Raw genomic sequence first — 19637 nt, forward strand, 5'->3', positions numbered from 1 at the left:
AGCCCACACAGTTTAATCATAAGATTCACTGCTTTTGCTCTAGAAGGTTCCCTTGGCTAGGGCAGGGCCTAAGGCAGACAGGCCCAGGTGGCAGGCGCTGAATGGAAGGGGAGGTGAGCTCAATCTGCCCGCCCCAGGAGCCTTCCCAGGACACTGGCTCCAGAGAACCCCGAGGACAACCCTGAGCTGGGCAGGTTTTCCTCATGGTGACCGCAGTTCAGGTGGAGATGCCTCAGCCAGCTCCAGGGCCCGGGCCTGGAGGCAGCAGCCAGGATAGAAACACAGCCAGCACCTGGCTCACCAGATACCAGTGCACACATGTTGCCACCTCCTTCCACCTGGTGAGGACAACGGGTTCCAACCCTACCACTGTGCCTCAGAATCATCGGGACAGTCTTTTTAGAACACCTGTGCCTTGGGAGACTCTTATTCAAAAGGTCTGGGTGGAGACTGGTTATGTGCTTTGTAAAAAGCACCACAGGTAATTCTGCTGTGCAGCCAGAGTTGGGAAGAAACACCACTTGAGAGACTCAGTGTCTCTAAGGTGTTATATATTTTACTTTATGACTTCATTCCTTCAAGGATGAAGTGTGAAAGGCCTGCCTGAATGAACACAGAACATGATGATCGTGGAGTCAGTTTGCTCTGCCTGGGAATTACCGCCTTGAGGTTTGGAAATCAGGCACCAAAGGCACAGGGCGTTCCTTCCCTTCTTCACTGCTAGATCCAGACCCAGCCCTGTCTGGCAGGAACACGTAACATGCCCTCCTGACCAGTGAACAGCCCAGGAGGACTCCTTTGGGGATGATGGTCTTCTACACGAGGATCCATATGTGCTCAGCTGAAAAATGAGCAAGTGACCACATACCCCCTGATCTGTGCTCCTCCCACCTTCCCATAACCTTGCTCACTCCCTAGAAATACCTGACTGTTTGCTTTGCCACATATACCCGTGCAATGTTTTACAAAACCAGCAAAATGCTTTTATTAGTTAGGGTTCTCCAGAGAAATAGAACCTTATAATTTCTTATAAAATTTGTTATTATATATTTATATATATTAATATATTTTATACTTATATATATTATATATAATTATAATATATAATAAAATATATTTACATAGAGAGAAATTAAGTATATATATATATATATAGAGAGAGAGAGAGAGAGAGAGAGGGAGAGAGAGGGATTGATTTATTGTGTCCCATGATTGTGAAGGCTGAGAAGTCCCAAGATCTGTCATCTGCAGTTCAAGACCCACGATAACCCACGTGTAGATTCAGTCCGAGTCTGAAGGCCTGAGGACCAAAAGAGCCGATGGTGTGTAAGTTCTAGTCCAAAAGCCAGCAGGACCCAGGAAGAGATAATGTTTCATTTTGAGTCCAAGGGTCAGGAAAATCTGATGTTCTAGCTCAAAGCAGTCAGGCAGGAGGAGTCCCCTCTTATTCGAGGGGGCTCAGCCTTTTTGTATTATTCAGGCCTTCAGCTGACTGAAGGAGGGCCATCACCCACATTAGGGAAGGCAATCTGCGTTACATAGTCTATGAATTCAAATGTTCATTACATCCAAAGTCATCCTCACGACACACCCAGAATAACGTTTGACCAATTTAGGCACCCTGTGGCATAGTCACAGTTGACATAAAATTAACTATCACATGCCTTTCTTCCTGCAAGCCTCTTATGTGGAGGGAAGCACATATATCCCACAGCGAGTGGCACAGGGTAAAGTCTGCCCCTTTTGAGCACCTGTAGGAGCAGCTGCCTGCTGTGGGGTGTCACCTCCAGTGGCATGAATCAGAAGCGGCCCCTGCTCCTAATGTGTGTGGGTAGATGCCCCTTCCATCTGCAGCAGTGAGAGCCCTGCTGCATACTCTGAGCCCCAATCCAGCCTAGACTCGTGTCACTGGGGATAGAGTAGAGCCCCTGGTCCCTGACGCATGTTGGGGATAACCCTCGATGCTGGGCCTCTCTCTATCCCCTCTCCTCACCTCCACTTGGCGTTCTCAGTTTCTGTGTTGATACGTTACTGGAGAAAGCCAAAGAACCAGGTTGGCTGGACCGCAACATTTCATGATGTCTGACTTTCCCTGGATCTTCACTATTACCCACTGTGCATTTTGTCATTCCTTAGAGATTGATCCACGTATCCAGTCATACATTCAGTAACTGTATTTCTGCACCTACTACTTGCTAGATACTGTGATCTGCTGACAGTACGATAGGGGTGTAGAAAAAACAGAGGTGATCTCTGGGAGCATGGAATCTGACAGACTCCAAAAGGCAGGTGTCCTAAACCTGTCCAAATACCTCAGTCCTCTGTATTTGCAGGTGACCTCAGTGACAACCATGGGTTCAGCCTTGTTAGAATTTCCTGGGTCTTTATTTCCAGCTGGAGCTCTCTCCAGCCCTCCCTGTGCCCCCTGGATATCTGAGGCTGAAGCTGGCAGGCTCTCGGGTCTCCTCTTCCCAACACTGCTCCTGCTTCTCCTCCATTCTCCTTCCTCTTACTGCTCCCTCCTGCATCTCCTTCTTCTGAGATTTCAGCCCATCCATCTACACACCCAACCCAGGAACTGGGGCACCCTCCCCTGCTCAGGTAGACCTCTCATTCTGCATCCCAAGGTCACCGAGTCCTGTTTATTTTTCCTCCTAAAAAATCACCCTCTTCCTGTACATCTTTAATATCACTATCTCATCATCTTGACTCCAGTCTCAACCCTTTCCCCCTCTAATCTAGCCTTCACATCATTGCCGGAAAACAATTCTAATACATCTTATCATGTCCTACTCCTGATCCAAGTTTTTCAATGGCTTTTCACAAGCTGGAGCAGGGTTTTAAAGCTCTTTTTTTTTTTTTTTTGGAAGAAGGATGCTTATTTTCCTTCAAAATGTAATATGAAGCACTAAAAAGAAATGAGCTATCAAACCATGAAAAGACATGGAGGAAACTTAAATGCATATTACTAAGTAAAAGAAGCCAATTGCAAAGGCTAGATGCTGTAGGATGTCCATACTATATGAAATTCTGGAAAATGCGAAACTATGAAAACAGTAAAAGGATAAGTGGATGCCAGGTGTTAGGGGTCAGAGAGAAATAAATAGGCAGAGCACAGAGGATTTTAAGGGCAGTGAAACTACTCTGTATGATACTATAATGGCAGATACCTGTCATTACATTTGTCCAAACCCATAGAATGTAAAACACCAAAGTTATACATATACCCAATGTAAACTATAGTCTTTGGGTGATAATGGTGTGTCAGTGCAGGACTGTAACGAATGTACTACTCTGATGTGGGTTGTTGATAGTGGGGGAAGTTGTGTGCATATGAGGTGAGGGGAAATTTCTGCACCTTCTGCTCAATTTTGCTGTGAACCTACTCCTGTTCTAAAACATGAAGTCATTTATGACATACTACATTAAAATTTTACATTTAAATTTACACTAAAAGTCATATTTATATTTTCATTTAGAAAAAGTGGAGCTACATTGATGGAAGCGGTGGCAATGGAAGGAGGAGGGCAGGGAGAGGTGGAGCCCTGTCCGTTCCTCATCCCCCAAGTATTCCCTGAGACCTTGGGGATGTAGGACTTGGAGGAACACCAGAAACCTAGAGGACTAGAGCTCAATGCCTTAGCAAGGCAAACAATGGCCCTCCTGATCAGGCCTAGCTTTCCTTCCAGGCTCGGTTCTTGTGGTTCCCTAATACCCTGCATTCGAAATATTCTGCACATACACTAGTGTTCCCCACAGTACCTCCTGCTCCATGGGTCTCCCTCCAGGCCATTGCTCGTGTTGCCTCCTCTGTCTTGCATCCTTCGCCCTCTTTCTCTACTTAACGACTCCCTTCAGGTCTCAACTCAAGCAGCACTTCCCCTGCGAAGCTGCTCCAGATGCCCCAAAAGCCCTTCCTCATGCTTGGTTCATCCTGTACTCTCCACCATGGCATCCGTCCAATGCACTATTTTTGTGTGCCTGACTCCTACTACGCTGTGCGCAGTTTGAGAGCAGGGCCCTTGCTTCTTTCATCTGGATATCCCTTGCAACCAGCATGATGCCTGGCTTCCTAAATGTTTGCTGAGAATGAATGAGTGAATGAATGAATGAATGAATACATAAATTCTCTCTTCCTCTCTCAGAAGATGATCCCACTTCCCACTAGACTGAGATGATGTTCAATCACTCTTTGGTGGATTTTCTCCCTTCCCATCAGTTTCTTTGACTTTGGGTCTTGATAGCAGTGGTCAGTGTATTAATAAATCAGTCCAGCCACAGCAGCCCACAGGCAGGTTTCCACTTTATTTTTTTCCCCTATTCTTTTGTTAGCAGAATTGTGTTCCTTTAGGTGTATCTTCAGTTCGTCCTTGGGTTATTTCACCTTTCTGCTCCCATTTACATATGCTCTTAGTTTATCAAAAGGAAGCTTGGCAGGGCAAGAAATTCCCAGCCTGTCCTTCTCTGGTGGAGAAGAAAGTCAGAATTGTTAGCTTTAATATGACCTTTAAGGTACTTCAATAAAAGACATCTGTAGTCGTGTGATTGCTTGGGATATTTAATACTTAATTTTCAAAGCCTCAGTTGAACACGGGCTGTATCTGAACTGATATCCCAAGCCTATAACAGTAAACCCAGCTCCACCTGGACTTGAGAGCTGAGGTCTGCAGAGCCTGACAAATTATCTAAGCCTGGTGCATTATTCCTTTCTATGATTTTTTTTGGTCTCCTATGGTTTACAGAGGTAGCTCAGAAAAGTTCTCAAAGAATACTTATTCAAGCTTTGTTGCCTGTTTTGAATGAAGCCAGTCAATCCCATGAACTTCCTTGTTTCCTCCTAATTTTTCATGCAGTGTCTAATCACAAGCATTCAAGCTCTTAGAAAAAACTTGAAGCTCAAATCAGGACTTTCTGCTCCTGAATCAAGTCTGTTTCAAAGTTCACCAAAATGGCTACAGCTCACACACAGTTTTAAAAAACTGTAGTCTGCCCTCTGGGGACTCATTTACAAGTGGCACTTCATAGGCACCTGAATTTTTTATAGTCTTAGGGCTTTTGGTTGATTTTCTCAGTACTTTTGATGAAATTATTTTCCACCACAGATACTGATTCTATGAGATAATTGTGTATGATTACCGTATTCCTTAATTCATATTTTCTTAAATTGCTATATTTCTTAATTTCTTTCAATAATAAATAGTGAATAGTTATTTACCATTAAGCACTCTCAAAAAAAGCTAAGGTTAGAGTATCCCTGATAATGAATCTACAGGGTCTTTCAAATACAAGTAAGTGGTAATAAAATCAAAGCCATAAATTAAGCAAATGTCAAATTCCCTTAGTCTTATGGTGAGCAAAGACCACCCTCACCTCCCAAATCATATCATTAAGAAGAATCAGAAAAACTCAGGCATCACTAGCCTTCCATGTTTTTGCAATACTGTAAAAGGAGGCAGAAATTGTTGCCACTATCTTTTATTTATTTTTTGTTGCCACTATCTTTTATTCTTTCACTACCATCCCTTCCCTGGTCTCCACACTTCCATTCAACAGGGTTCAAGAAACCCTCCTCCCAATTCCTCCCCCCAACTAGCTTTGGATCTCACATCATCAGTCCCCTCATGTTGTAGTCACTTACCCATCCCTAGTCAATCCCTCTCATCTGAAAATTTTAGCTCTGGCTCACTGTCACTCTCTCCAATATTAGTTTTGCCATACGTTTTAGTGATTTCAATGACCCCCAAAGTAACCCTTCCCTGAACCTTTATCTTTCAGGCCCTTGACCTCTTCTGGTCTACTGATCTTGCACTCAACACAACCTCAGCCACTCTCCCCCAATGGACATGCCTTAGACTTTGTCATTACCAATAACTGAACCCCCCATGACCGTAGTTTCAAGCATCCCCCTTTCAAACCACCACTTTCTATTCTTCCAACTCACTATCTCTGCTGATCTTACTCCAACAATCCTTTGGGCCTCTGGAGGTACAATTCACTGATCCTGCCCACTTTTCACTGTCCCTCTGCCTCCTCATTTTCCTGGCTTCAGTCCTCATTTTCCTCCCTGCTCAGCTTCAACCCCAAAGTCCACCATTACAATCACCCCTCTGCATAAACTCTCAGCATCTCTGCCTCTCTTTTCTTATCTTATGCCCTTGAAAAACCCCACCTGGACCTGCATGGTTGAACAAGACTGGAGGAAAAACACACGGCCATAGAGATGGTCTCACTTCAAATTTATTAGCATGAATCTCAAGCAGATCCTTAATGCTGTCTGGCCACTTTGATCCATCCCTTTGGTCCATTCACTCTTCTGCTCTCATCATCCTCTCTCTCCTCAAACTTTCAACACCTCCCTTTCATCCTCACTAACAGCTGATGACCTTGCTTCTGATTTCACTGAGAATACAGAAGCAGTAGAAGATAATTTCTAAAGATACCGCCACTGCCACCCCATCAACCCACCTACCAGTCTCAAAGCCCATGTACTCTGCCTTCTTGCATGTTACTTTCCTCTTGTGTCCTCAAGAAATCATTCCAGGTATTTTTCTTCTCTACTTATCTTAACCATTTTTTTCCTTCTCAAAAGAATTTCTTAATCAGTATGTAAATATACTGTCATTTCTTTTGTGTGTAAAGGTACCCTCTCTGACCACACTTGCCTGTCCAGCTTCCATTCCATTTCTAGGCTTCTCTTTATAAAAATAGTCATCAAAAGAGCAGCCACCAGTGTTTCTCTTTCCAGGCTCGCTTAAACCTATTCCAATCATGCGTGAGCCCCTGACTCCACCAAAACCGATCTTTTCAAAGTCATCAGTGACTTCCATGTTGCTAAACTGAACGATCAATTCTTGGCCCTCATCGTGCTTGACCTATGAGCAGCATTTGACAGGGCTGGTCTCTATCCCTCTTGAAACGCTGGATTCTTAGGACTCCCTGGTCTCCTGGTTCTCCTCCATACCCACTGCTTGTTTTCAATGTTCTTTGTTGGCTCTTCCTCATTTCCCCAACTTCTCAATGGACTTCCCAGGTCACAGACCACGTGCTTTTGCTTTCTGTAATATCTATGCTCACTCCCTAAATATTCTTATTCAGTCTCATGGCTTAAACAGTATCTACATGTTGGTGACTCTCAAGTCATCCTACATCCAGCTCACATCTCTCTTCTAAACTCTAGATTCATATATCCATTAGCCTATATACCTCTTTTCTTGGATGTCTAATATGTCCCAAATCAATTGGCTCTCCCTCCTTCCTAAGTCTCTCTTCCTTCATTCTTCCACATCTCACTTACTGGCAACTCCATCTTTTCTGTTTCTCAGGCAAAAAAACCCCTTACAGTCATCTTTGACTCTTCTCTTTTCTCTTGCATCCCAAATAGAGTCCAACAGAAGATCTGCCAGGCTTGACCTTCAAAACATAGCTATAATCTGACCATTTCTCACTTCCTCAGCTACCATCCTGGTCTAGACTCTCTTAGGTTACAGAAATAGTTCTGATGATGCTGAATTGCCTGAACACCAAGGCTGCCTTTTCCCTTGTCTGGGGGATGTCTGGAAGCTGTATGCTACCCCAAGTCTCACACTCAGATTTTACCATTTCAGATTCATTCTTATGATATTAAAATTGCCATCTCTACTTACTATTCTTTAAATATTTACAGCTTCTGGGGGGAAATGTATATATAAAACTTTTTCCCTAAAACACTTAAGGTACATTATAAAAGTACATAAAATACATTAAAATATAGAAAAAAGTGAGAAAATTAGGCAAAGGGAAGATAAGGATAGAAAAAAATTCGTATGATGCTGCAGGTGAGGTCAGCATACAAATACATGCCATGAGGTTCTTCACACTTGCTAAATGGGAATAACAGAGGAGTCCCTTCCTCTAAGATGTGCTTTAATATCAGGTTTCTTTTTGCTTAATGGGCCCCCATAAGGCATCATGATCACAGTGGCTCCTTGAGTCTGAGAAGGGGAGGGCTGTGTGGGGCAGGAAAGGCTCAGAAGGAGAAATGAGGCAATGTTGGTCACGAAGTCCCTTCTCACCTGAGACTGCGTCCTGACCTACACCCCAGTCATTCCCTGGTATCCTCCCCAATCTCCCACCTCCCAGCCCACCCCCACATGATACCCTGAGTACTTACCAAGACCCAAGCAAGAAACTCTGAGTCCTGATTTTCCAAGATTCCTAGAATAAAAATAAAGCAACACATGGTCATTTCATCAGGTGAATTTTAACTGGGAGTATTAAATCTCACTTAAAATTTTTTTAAATTGAAATACAGTTGATTTACAATGTTGTGTTAGTTTCAGGTGTATAAATCTCATTTTTGATGATGTTGCTCCTGACTAGAGCCATGGTAGAGGCAGAGCCTCAGATGCAGGCCTGTGGTTTGGGGAAGAGACTCTTTCATCTCCATCTGGGCACTAGAAAGCCCAAAATGTGCATAGGCTCAGCACAACAACAAAGTGTCCCCACAAAACATAGCTTTTCAGACCTAATGATCTTCTTCATTAATTTGCTTACAAATGTATTGTCTCTCTCCTTCTAGAATGTGAGTTCCTTGAGGGCAACTTGATGGATAGGGATTATTAAAAGAACAAATACAAAATAATCCTTTAGGCTATTTAAACTAAATTTTATATATATATATATACAGTTAACATCTTTATTGGAGTATAATTGCTTTACAATGGTGTGTTAGTTTCTGCTGTACAACAAAGTGAATCAGCTATACACATACATATATCCCTGTATCTCCTCCCTCTTGCGTCTCCCTCCCACCCTCCCTATTCCATCCCTCTAGGTGGTCACAAAGCACCGAGCTGATTTCCCTGTGCTATGTGGCTGCTTCCCACTACCTATCTATTTTACATTTGGTAGTGTATATATGTCCATGCCACTCTCTCACTTCGTCCCAGCTTACCCTTCCCCCTCCCTGTGTCCTCAAGTCCATTCTCTACATGTGCGTCTTTACTCATATCCTGCCCCTAGGTTCTTCAGAACCATTTTTTTTTTTTAGATTCCATATATATGTGTTAGCATACGGTATTTGTTTTTCTCTTTCTGACTTACTTCACTCTGTATGACAGACTCCAGGTCCATCCACCTCACTACAAATAACTCAATTTCATTTCTTTTTATGGCTGATATAGTTAAAAAAAAAACAAACAACACTACACAGGGACTTCCCTGGTGGTCCAGTGGTTAAGAATCCGCCTTCCAAAGCAGGGGATGTGGGTTCGATCCCTGGTCGGGAACTAAGATCCCACGTGCCATGGGGCAACTAAGCCTGTGCACCGCAACTACTGAGCTGGCGCCCTCTGGAGCCCACATGCCACAACTAGAGAGAAGCCCGCACACTTCAACAAAGATCCTGAGTGCTGCAACTAAGACCCAATGCAGCCAAAATAAATGAATGAATGAATGAATTAATTAATAAAATAAAATAAAAATAAAAAAGCTGAAAATGCAAACCTAAAAAAAAAAACTACACAAAATTCCTACAAGAAGGTCGGATAGTCCTTAAATGATTCTTCCTTTCCTCATGAACACCTTTGCTTTCCATCCTTAAAAGTTAATCCAGGGAAAGGAAATATATTTTCATTCTCTAAGTAGGGAGAGAACTAGGTGCTCTAATCTTCACTGTAAAGTGTTTGTCTGTGGAGACCCAGACCCAACCCATTTTCCTGTCATCCACCTAACTGCCATCAGAGAAGAAATCAAATTCTCAGAGAGAGGATGCCTCATAGAATTTTGTAGGGGTCCAGTGTGAGGAGATGAATCTTACACTATTGAAACATGGTAGAAAAGTGTATTCCTTATTCTCTGATCAGATGCTCTTATAAGAGCACAACTTTTCTCCTTGCTTCTACCCAAAGAAAACAGCACCAACTTTCCCAATAAAATTTTCCACAGCTCGGTTCTTCCAGGTTCTCTCTTGATTCCTCCACAGTTTGCCTTCTTTAGAGCTAGTAACCAGTGCTCTTGTTTTTACATCTATTTCTTTTCCCTGCTTGCTATTATTGTCTATAAAATTCCACCTAAGCAACACATTTCATTTCCTAGCATGGTCCAAAGTGCATCACACTGCAGAGTTGAAAGACCCAGTTTTTTCTGCATTTGTTGTAACTAGCTAGGTGACCTTGGAGAAATCACTTCCTTCCTTGGAGTTCAATTTCTTCATAGTACGATGGGGTATTTATACTTATGCCATTCATTCAGCATCACTGTGGTGGGGCTGGAACATGATAATGTATGCTAATGTGTTCACAGTAAACGAATGCAAAGCGTAATTATTTTTGGTGCTTTCTGACTCTACTCACCCTCTCACAGACATAGTGCTAAATTTTCCATATGAATTGGATATGTCCACCTGGCAGGAAACTATCACATAAAGGTATGTGTGAAAAATACTTTGAACTGCTAAATAGGAGAAAAATAATTGGACCTCTCCCATGATAATAATTTGCACCAGGAATTGTTCTTTTAGTAGTTTCTCAGAAAACCACAGGATGTACAGCCAAAAGATCTTGCTTTGTGGTCTAAAAGTCTCCTTTTTTTGGGGGGGGCATGTGGGATATTATTTCCCCTACCAGGGATGGAACCCATGCCCCTTGCAGTTAAGCGCCGAGTCCTAACCACTGGACTGTCAGGGAATTCCCAAAGTCTGCTGATTTTAAAGGATAGGAATATAGAGCAAAAGCTATATAGTGGGGAGAATAAAAAAAGACCTACACCAGAACAAAAAAAGCAAAAAAATACATAAGTGAATAACAGTCTTCCAGGTAGAGGTACTTGACATTGATGAATTAGTGAAGATTTATTCACAGGTTACCATGTTCAAGGCAACGTGCAAGGACATGCAGACACAGAGAGGAACAAGGCACAGTTCTCTACCCTTAAGGAGCTCTCTATCCTCTACCTTTTCTGAGGGACACAGAAAAGCAACCACATAATCACAATACAGTGGGGTATATCCTCCCATGGAGGTCTTTGAGAGGAGCTATCTCAGGTTTGTATTTGCATAACTATGTGGGTGTCATGGGGGAAAAGATCAAGGTAAGGAGTTTCATGTAATTTTAATATCTTTCAGTGACTCTGCGCACAATAGGGCACCGTAACTTGGTGCAGAAAACTATGCAAAGGAAGATATTTTTCTAACAAACTCAAGTAGGGCTAGGTTATGACACTGGGCACTTGCTGAGCAGCATCTCAGCACCCAAGGTAGGGAGACCTGCCCTAAGTTTCCTTGCGACAGTGACTTAGGGAGATAATGATCACTCTGCTATGGGTTCGGAAGGCCACACTTGAGAAACCTGAGCGTTGTCAGCCAACACAAACTGCAGAGTAACAAGTACTCAACATGGCCCATTTTATTGCCATTGCTGTTTAAACACCCAGGCCAGATTTTCTGGAATGAAAGCCTTAGAAGATTTTGTACTGTGAGAAAAGTTCAATTAGAGACAAATATTGATACAGTGATGATAGGCCCCGCACTGAGCCTTAGTGTTTTTATTTCCTTTAACTCTTTCTCTGAATATTTTTACCTGCTGGAAGGAATGATTACCAAATAGAGCTCGTTGTTTTTATTTTTTATTTTTAATATTTATTTATTTGGCTGCGCCAGGTCTTACTTGCAGCACACGGGATCTTCATTGTGGCATGTGGGATCTAGTTCCCTGACCAGGGATCGAACCTGGGCCCCCTGCATTGGAAGCAGGGAGTGTTAGTCACTGGACTACCAGGGAATTCCTTACAGTTGGTTGTTTTTAAAGTGAGAGGTATTTTCCGTGCATAAGCCATATCTGGTCTCTAAGTCTTATTTTTTCCAGGGGTAATCCCATGTTCATGTCTGCACAATACTACGTGGAGGTAGGGTGATTGTTTAGCCCCTCTGATCCATTTAAGCTCTGCTGGATCACAGAAGCCCAAATACTTGCACATTTGATCTAATGAGCCCAAAATACGTCATCTGAAAGCTTGTTTGTGTGGCTATAACACCGAATAATGGCCAAGTTTACACATCCTGCTGGGCTGTGACAGATGTCCTGGAACCTTCTCTATCCCAATCATAAGGAATTTTCATGCACACTTCATGACCTTGTGTGACATTGTGCATTGAAACAATGTAATTGCATTTTATTTCTTAATTCCTCAGCGTTAGCACAGGTGAGGCCACAAACAGATTCTGTAAGCACATCAAATGTATAATTAGATTGAATTTCTTTCCCATTTGATTCAAAACAGTTGCATTGTACCGGTTTTCCTATTTTATCTGTGTCAGATATACCAGAAGGAAGTCTCACTGTGTTCATTTTTAGTATGCGCTCCTGTTCAACTCAAAATAAAAGCTCCTCTTTCCCAGGTGAACCTGAGCTGCTCGTCTGCTAATATTAGAAATGAATGACATCAGTATGGGGGCACGGGACACATAGCTTTGTCAGTCAAATTTTGGAAATACTAAATCTTAAATCAAAGCTTCAGGAAAGAGTTACTGCAGAAGGGATATAGCTTCTTGAGAAGCCAAGGTTACATTTCTTCTTTCTGAAGGCAGAATTGTCCTCTCAGTGTCTGAACTTGTTTTAGGAGAATGGTTAGTTCCATGGCAGATGCATTAAATATAATTTCTAGTGTCATTTTGTGGAGCATCCATCATGCACTTTTTATTTTAAGGCGATAATAGAATTGTGAGAACTAAAATCCAGTGTCACTTAGGCACAGTATCAAATGCCATTTGATGCTTACAGGTCCTTTACAAATCAAAAGATGCTTAAAGCAGAAGATTAGCAACCTAAATGTGCTGTTTTAAATTGCTTGCTTCTGAATACATATATCTTAGACATTACTCAGAGTTGTAAACTGCTTGGAAGAGAGGAATAGCTAGCTAAAATAGGTATCTTGCATTTGACCAAGAAAGATGCATATTGCATAGGACAAAAATCTCTTACTTAAAGGTTGACACAACAGAGACAACCTGAAAGCACAGGTAAGGGACTCCAGTGGCCTTGTCAAGCTGGCAGAAACAAGTTTGGTCTGACCTGGTTTCCATGTGCTCAGATCATGACATCATCTGCTGTTTTAGTCTACTTGAACAACTTTCTGATCCTCTAAATCCCACTCTGCTGCGTGCGGTGCCCTACCTGGAAGCTACTAGTCAAATCCGGGGTATGGAATGAAAGAAAAAAGAAAGAAAGAAAGAAATGTACATTTAATCTTTCTTGAAAAATCCAGAGCAGAAAGTATGTGCATTTGTCAGCCAGCTGGTTTTGATAGTTGTATGAGAACATACATTTTGACAGCCACGAAGGTGACTACAAATGGTAATAACGTTTTCTTATGAGGGCACCGTTCATCACTGTTGATAGTGAATAATGATTCATTTGGAAACCACCAGGCACATAAATGATTTAGCCATGCATTTGGATGACAGACATTGGTAAGTAGCACAATGAAACTTTCTTTCCTTTATCTAAGTAGCAGCAAAGTAGAATGGGATTATTTCAGATTTTTTGATTTAAAGGTTCAAGTCATTGTCTGTTGTAAATTCCAGCTAGGTTCTTATTCATTTTCTTTGGACATATAAAATCACCTGTTGGTCTGTGTCATTCTAGAAAAGTCTACAGAAGTATGGCAAAAAGAGACTTCCCTATAATTAATTAATCAGTTCAATAGAGATGTACTGAGTTTCAACTACATACCAAGCCTTGTATTAGGGTGTGGGGATGGGCTGAGTAGTAGATAGTTGCTGCTTTCATGGAACTTACATCATAGAAGGGGGAACATGTCAAATAGTGAATTGATTATTTGACCATAGTACTAAATAAAAGAACAGTATGCCCTAAGTGAAAAATTGCCCTGTTGGGGAAGCTGACCTGGGTCTGGATGGCTAGGAAAAGCTTCCCTAGGGAAGCAGCATTTAAACTGAAATCCAAACAAGTAGGAAGTAACTTAATGAAAAGAGTAGGGATCAGCATTCCAAGCAGAGTCAACAGCACATGCAAAGGCTCAGAGGCTGGAGGAAGCATGGGTAATTGAAGAACTAAAAGAAGTACAGGTCAGGGGAAGAGTAGGGTGCAGAGTGAGCCCAGGTGAGTCTGCTGGGGGTGGTACGAAGCAGCTCAAACTGGGTCTTACCAATTATGTTACCGATTTTGGTCTTAATATGAAGGAGTAATGGAAAAGTACTGAAAACCTTAAGCAGGAGAAATGGGGTGAAGGGAGGAAAGAAGAGGAACTTGGAGGCTGCTTTGGCAATGATGATGAGAAGTGATGGTTCAGATTCAGTCCAGGTATTCTTAGTGGGCCAAATCTACAGAACTTGGTGTTTGAATAGGAGGGTGAAAGAGAAGAAGAGGCCATTCTCAGGTTTCTGAATTGGGCAGCTGGGTGAAGAAAGGTGTTTTTCACTGAAGTGGGGTTCATTAGACAAACAGAAGGGTTTTGACCACCTTTGGGCATGTGGGCAAGATATCCACGTTAGTTGCCTGGAGCTCAGAGCAGGGAGAGGGTTTTTCTGGGTATCAAGGGTAATGAGTGCCATGGGCTGGGGTCAGCTGCCAGGGGAGACAGCGTTCAGTTAGAGAGGGGGCCAAGGCTCAGCTTTGAGGGGCTCCAACATTACAGGTGGCCAAGAGGAAGCTACACTGGCAAAGGAAACTGAGAAGGAGGGGTCAAGATGTAGGAGGAAACAAGAAAGTGATGCTGCCAAAGCTAAAGGTGGAGTCGGTTTCAACAGGGTGTAAGTGGTCAGTATTGAAGGCTGCGGGAGATCCAGCATCGGGAGGACAGAGGAATGCCCTTCACGTTCAGCCCCACAGGGACTGCTGACGACTTCTGGGCAGTCATTTCAGTGGTTCTGTGAGTGGTTTCAGTGCTCCTGTTCAGTGGTTCTGTGAGTGTCAGGTCGGTCAGACTGAGGAGGGGGAGGTACACAAATAATGCTTACTAACTGTGTGTGACCTTGGACAGGTTACTTAAACTTTTTAAGTCTCTTTCCTCATTCTTAAATGGGGTATTAATAGCTCACTGCTTTTTATTTTCCAAAGAGTGAGAAAATATAAATACAGCACCAGTCCCAGGATACTTCAGTGTTCAATAACTGCTATTTACTGTCTTCCTTTCTTATTTTCTAGGAAAAGTGGTGTCTCAAACACTGAATCTGGTGAGGTTCTAGTTCAGGTACTAAACCTGTTAGGAGGTTGCCTCTGTGGTTTTCAAGACCTACTTCTGTGACTCTATGATCCTCTTACTTCGTGGATTTGTGCTTAGACATTGCAAACTTCCTGAATCTATTTCATGTGAATTGTGAGTCATTTTGCTAGAATCATTAGGATAGTGGGAAACAGGGGATAAAGATAGATAAGGGAGGTGAAGGACAAGGTGACACTTGGTTGGTAAAGGCAGTTTGGAGAAATCATGTGGGTCTGAGAAATTTAGAATGTTTCTTTCGTGACTGCCAGGAGGAGGGAAATGGAGTTGGAACACAAAGTTGTGCGGATGGGGCAGAACTTGGATGTTCTGCAGGGGTGGGGATGGGGAGAAGGGTTGAGAAATGCTCACCAAAATCTACCTATCACTTCAATAAAAGTTACTTACTGCTTTTTCTATCTCAAGTATCCAAGGCATCAGAATATCTGGAACTCAATAATTCAGAGTCTTAAATCAGAAGAATCTAGAACCTTTATCTCAGGGCATATCACTTGGGGTTCATGAACTTGAATGAGAAAAAATACATTTTTATCTTCACCAACATCTAACTGAAATGTAGCTTCTCCTTCAAGTATGAATGTAGGCAAGAAACCACAGAAGTACCCACATTAACTGTTACTTTGCCACCAAAAGGAATTACAGGTATTTTTCTACCACATCACAGTTGCCTCAAAAAATTATTTGCACTCACCATTTACACTCATCACTTTTTGGAAACTGTGGTATTCGACGCACTCCTAGAGCTTGTTGTTTAATATATTCACAAAGAAGTGCATGGACTTCCCTGGTGGCGCAGTGGTTAAGAATCCTCCTGCCAATGCAGGAGACACGGAGCAGCCCTGGTCCGGAAAGATCCCACATGCCGCGGAGCAACTAAGCCCGTGCACCACAACTACTGAGCCTGCATTCTAGAGCCTGCGTGCCACAACTCCTGAAGCCTGCTCACCTAGAGTCCAGGCTCCACAACAAGCAAAGCCACCGCAATGGGAAGTCTGCGCACCACAACAAAGAGTAGCCTCTACTCGCCACTAGAGAAAGCCCGCGCACAGCAACAAAGACCCAACGCAGCCAAAAATAAATAAAATAAAATAAATAAATTTAAAAAATAACTAAATAACTAAAAAGTGCTTTTAAACACATAACATAAAATATACAGGAATCCGATTAAATGGAAATACAGTTCAAAATATTTAAAATCCAAATTTGTGACCTAGTAAGACATGCACTTCAAAAAAAAAAAGATTCTGAAGAACCTAGGGGCAGGACAGGAATAAAGATGCAGACGTAGAGAATTGACTTGAGGACACGGGGAGGGGGAAGGGTAAGCTGGGACAAAGTGAAAGAGTGGCATGGACATATATACACTACCAAATGTAAAATAGATAGCTAGTGGGAAGCAGCCGCATAGCACAGGGAGATCAGCTCGGTGCTTTGTGTCCACCTAGTGGGGTGGGTTAGGGAGAGTGGGAGGGAGATGCAAGAGGGAGGGGATATGGGGATATATGTGTATGTATAGCTGATTCACTTTGTTATAAAGCAGAAACTAACATACCATTGTTAAGCAATTACACTCTAATAAAGATGTTAAAAAAAAGATATGCACGTCTTTGTTTTGTTTTTTTCTTATAAATTCATTTATTTTTGGCTGCATTGGGTCTTCGTTGCTGCACATGGGCTTTCTCTACTTGTGGTGAGCGGGGGCTACTCTTCGTTGCAGTGCGCAGGCTTCTCATTGCGGTGGCTTCTCTTGTTGTGGAGCATAGGCTCTAGGCTCGTGGACTTCAGTAGTTGTGGGTTCTTAACCACTGCGCCACCAGTGAAGTCCAAAAGCACTTTTCCTAAGGAGTCTGTAGGCTTCACCAGACTGCTAGAGGGGTCCATGCATCAAGAGTCTCAAATGTAGCTAAAAGATAAATGTTGTTTAAAAAAAAAGCCTCTTGGTTCATCCATCTGCCACAAAGCAACATGAGTTTACAAGCATCTTTTGCAAACTGGGAGGGAAGGCAATCCTGAAAAGTTTTGAAAGCGAAATTAAACATGCCATACCCCAGAGCTACTATTTAAAATGTGTATAATAAAGTTGATAGTGTTGGTGTTTATTATCCCTTTGTTTAATTTTAGTAAATTACAAAACATTTTTAAGGCCCTTGCTGAATTTACTTCCAAATTCAGGCCTGCTGCTTGTATTATCTCTACATGGGTATAAATCCATGACCCTAAGGTCTTCCATTACAGGGCTCCTCAAGGGCCTCATCCTCCCCCCTACAGCCGGGGAGGTCTGCCATGCTTACCTCTGAGGGCAGAGGAGACAGAAAAGGATTTGCCACCCCCGGGGCTCTGGGTTTCAGCCTCATGCACGATATTTCTTTTGTAACAATTTACTTTAATGTGATTCATTCATTCAACCATTTCTTATTTCATTCCGTATTATATTTGTGTTTGTTTTAACATAAAATAATGTTTCCTTCCTAAATTTTCAAGCAAGTTTGTTGTCTCAGAGATGTGCCATGTTGGTCCCGTGGCTTTAGTAGGTATCCCTTGGCACCCTTTGCTGTCCCAGTTTGGGAGGCTTGTCTATAAACTATTATCAGTCATTTATACCTTAGTGTGAAGAATTTTCAGAGCTTTTTCTTACATAGTTTGGAGGGATTAGAAGGAGCAATCAAGAAATAAAGCACTAAACCTTTGACAGAATTGGAAGGGGGAATAAAAGTGGAGTGGCAGGGAGGGGGAATAAAAGTGGAGTGGCAGGGGCTTCCCTGGTGGTGCAGTGGTTGAGAGTCTGTCTGCCGATGCAGGGGACGTGGGTTCGTGCCCCGGTCCGGGAAGATCCCACATGCCGCGGAGCGGCTGGCCCGTGAGCCATGGCTGCTGAGCCTGCGCGTCCGGAGCCTCTGCTCCGCAGCGGGAGAGGCCACAGCAGTGAGAGGCCCGCGTACCACAAAAAAAAAAAAAAAAAAAAAAAGTGGAGTGGCAGGAGGATGAAGGAAGTGGGCCCCCAAATGGGAGAACACACTTTTCCACCTTCCAAATTTTGTCCAAGATCACATCTCTCCTCACAACAGAATGATCACACTTTCCTATGTGAATATCACACATGTACTTGCATTTTCAACACTAAGAAGAGAGAACCTAAAGATTTCAAAGTTTTCTTCACCCTGGGGTGATGATTTATTTTCAGAGAAGTTCCACAAGATGAGGCAAAGGTAAAGCCTTCTCTGTCATCTACTTTGTAATGAGAGCTGTGTTAGTTTCCACTGTAATGAGCTGTGTCATTTTCAAAGGCAAAGTAAAACAAACAAAAAAGCATCTGACAGAGCTCATGCTCCGCATCTTCCCAATTCCGTTTACTGTGCATGAATTTCTTGCTTTCTCTTTAGAAAGTAAAGTCAGCCATGTGATGGAGACTGAGGCATGATCCCGACTGAGGGGCAGGGTGATATTTAAATATGCACTTAATCAAAAGTATAAGGTGGGCTTCCCTGGTGGCGCAGTGGTTGAGAGTCCGCCTGCCGATGCAGGGGACACGGGTTCGTGCCCCGGTCCGGGAGGATCCCACGTGCCGCGGAGCGGCTGGCCCCGTGAGCCATGGCCGCGGAGCCTGTGCGTCTGGAGCCTGTGCTCCACAACGGGAGAGGCCACAACAGTGAGAGGCCCGCGTACCGCAAAAAAAAAAAAAAAAAGTATAAGGTTGCTTCTAGCCATTATGCATTAGTTTGCCTTTCACTTTCCTTGACAGAGGAACATAAAATTAATGCCTGTTTTCTCTGTGTGCCCAATCCTTTACACCTGCTGTCAGAGTGCCACATATCACGGCACATATTGTACTCATTGTGTACAAGGTTGTTTCTCCTTCCAGACTGAGATCTGTGAGGGTAGTGACTGTGCCTAATGCATCTGTTTATTCCCAGCACTTAGCAAAGTCCTGGGCACATAGTTGGTGTTCAGTGATGCTCACAGTGGGTGCTCTGATGCCATCGTTTTGCTGTGGATAAAGACTGCATTGTCACTCACTTGTTCTACTCTTGTTGGCTAGGGAGGCTCTGTGGTTTACTGGGAAACACTGGGCAGCATAGTGTGGTGATGATATACTTATAGTGAAGAAGTGCCTGTACTATTTCCTATCATTGAAACCTTGGGAAGTTACCAAACCTCTCTGTGCCCCATACGTTACTGGGGATAATAATAGAAGCCACCTTACAGGGTTGTTGTGAGGTTTAAGTGTGAGGATTAAAGCCTTTAAAGGAATGCTTCACACATGGTAAATGCTAAGTGCAAGCTGTTATCAGATAGACACAGGTTTGAATCCAAGCTCTGTTCCTGGTAGCTATGGACATCTCATTTCACCTCATACAGGTTCCCTCTTCTGTAAAATGAGGTTCTACGCCCTCCCTGAGCGGAGGGATACAGTAAACATTGTA

General features: G+C 42.9%; 1 protein-coding gene across 2 annotated transcripts in view; it reads right to left on the reverse strand.

Moving 5' to 3' along the window:
• KCNAB1 (potassium voltage-gated channel subfamily A regulatory beta subunit 1) overlaps positions 1–19637 on the reverse strand; it is a 267048-nt gene that overhangs the window by 107049 nt on the left and 140362 nt on the right. For both annotated transcript variants that reach the window (XM_030842399.2, XM_060298489.1), the window contains exon 2: positions 8150–8193. In XM_030842399.2, the coding sequence (XP_030698259.1) occupies positions 8150–8193 (44 nt within the window). The remainder of the gene's footprint in view (positions 1–8149; positions 8194–19637) is intronic.

The sequence above is a fragment of the Globicephala melas genome, chromosome 4 (assembly GCF_963455315.2).
Source record: "Globicephala melas chromosome 4, mGloMel1.2, whole genome shotgun sequence".
Taxonomy (NCBI): Eukaryota; Metazoa; Chordata; class Mammalia; order Artiodactyla; family Delphinidae; genus Globicephala; species Globicephala melas.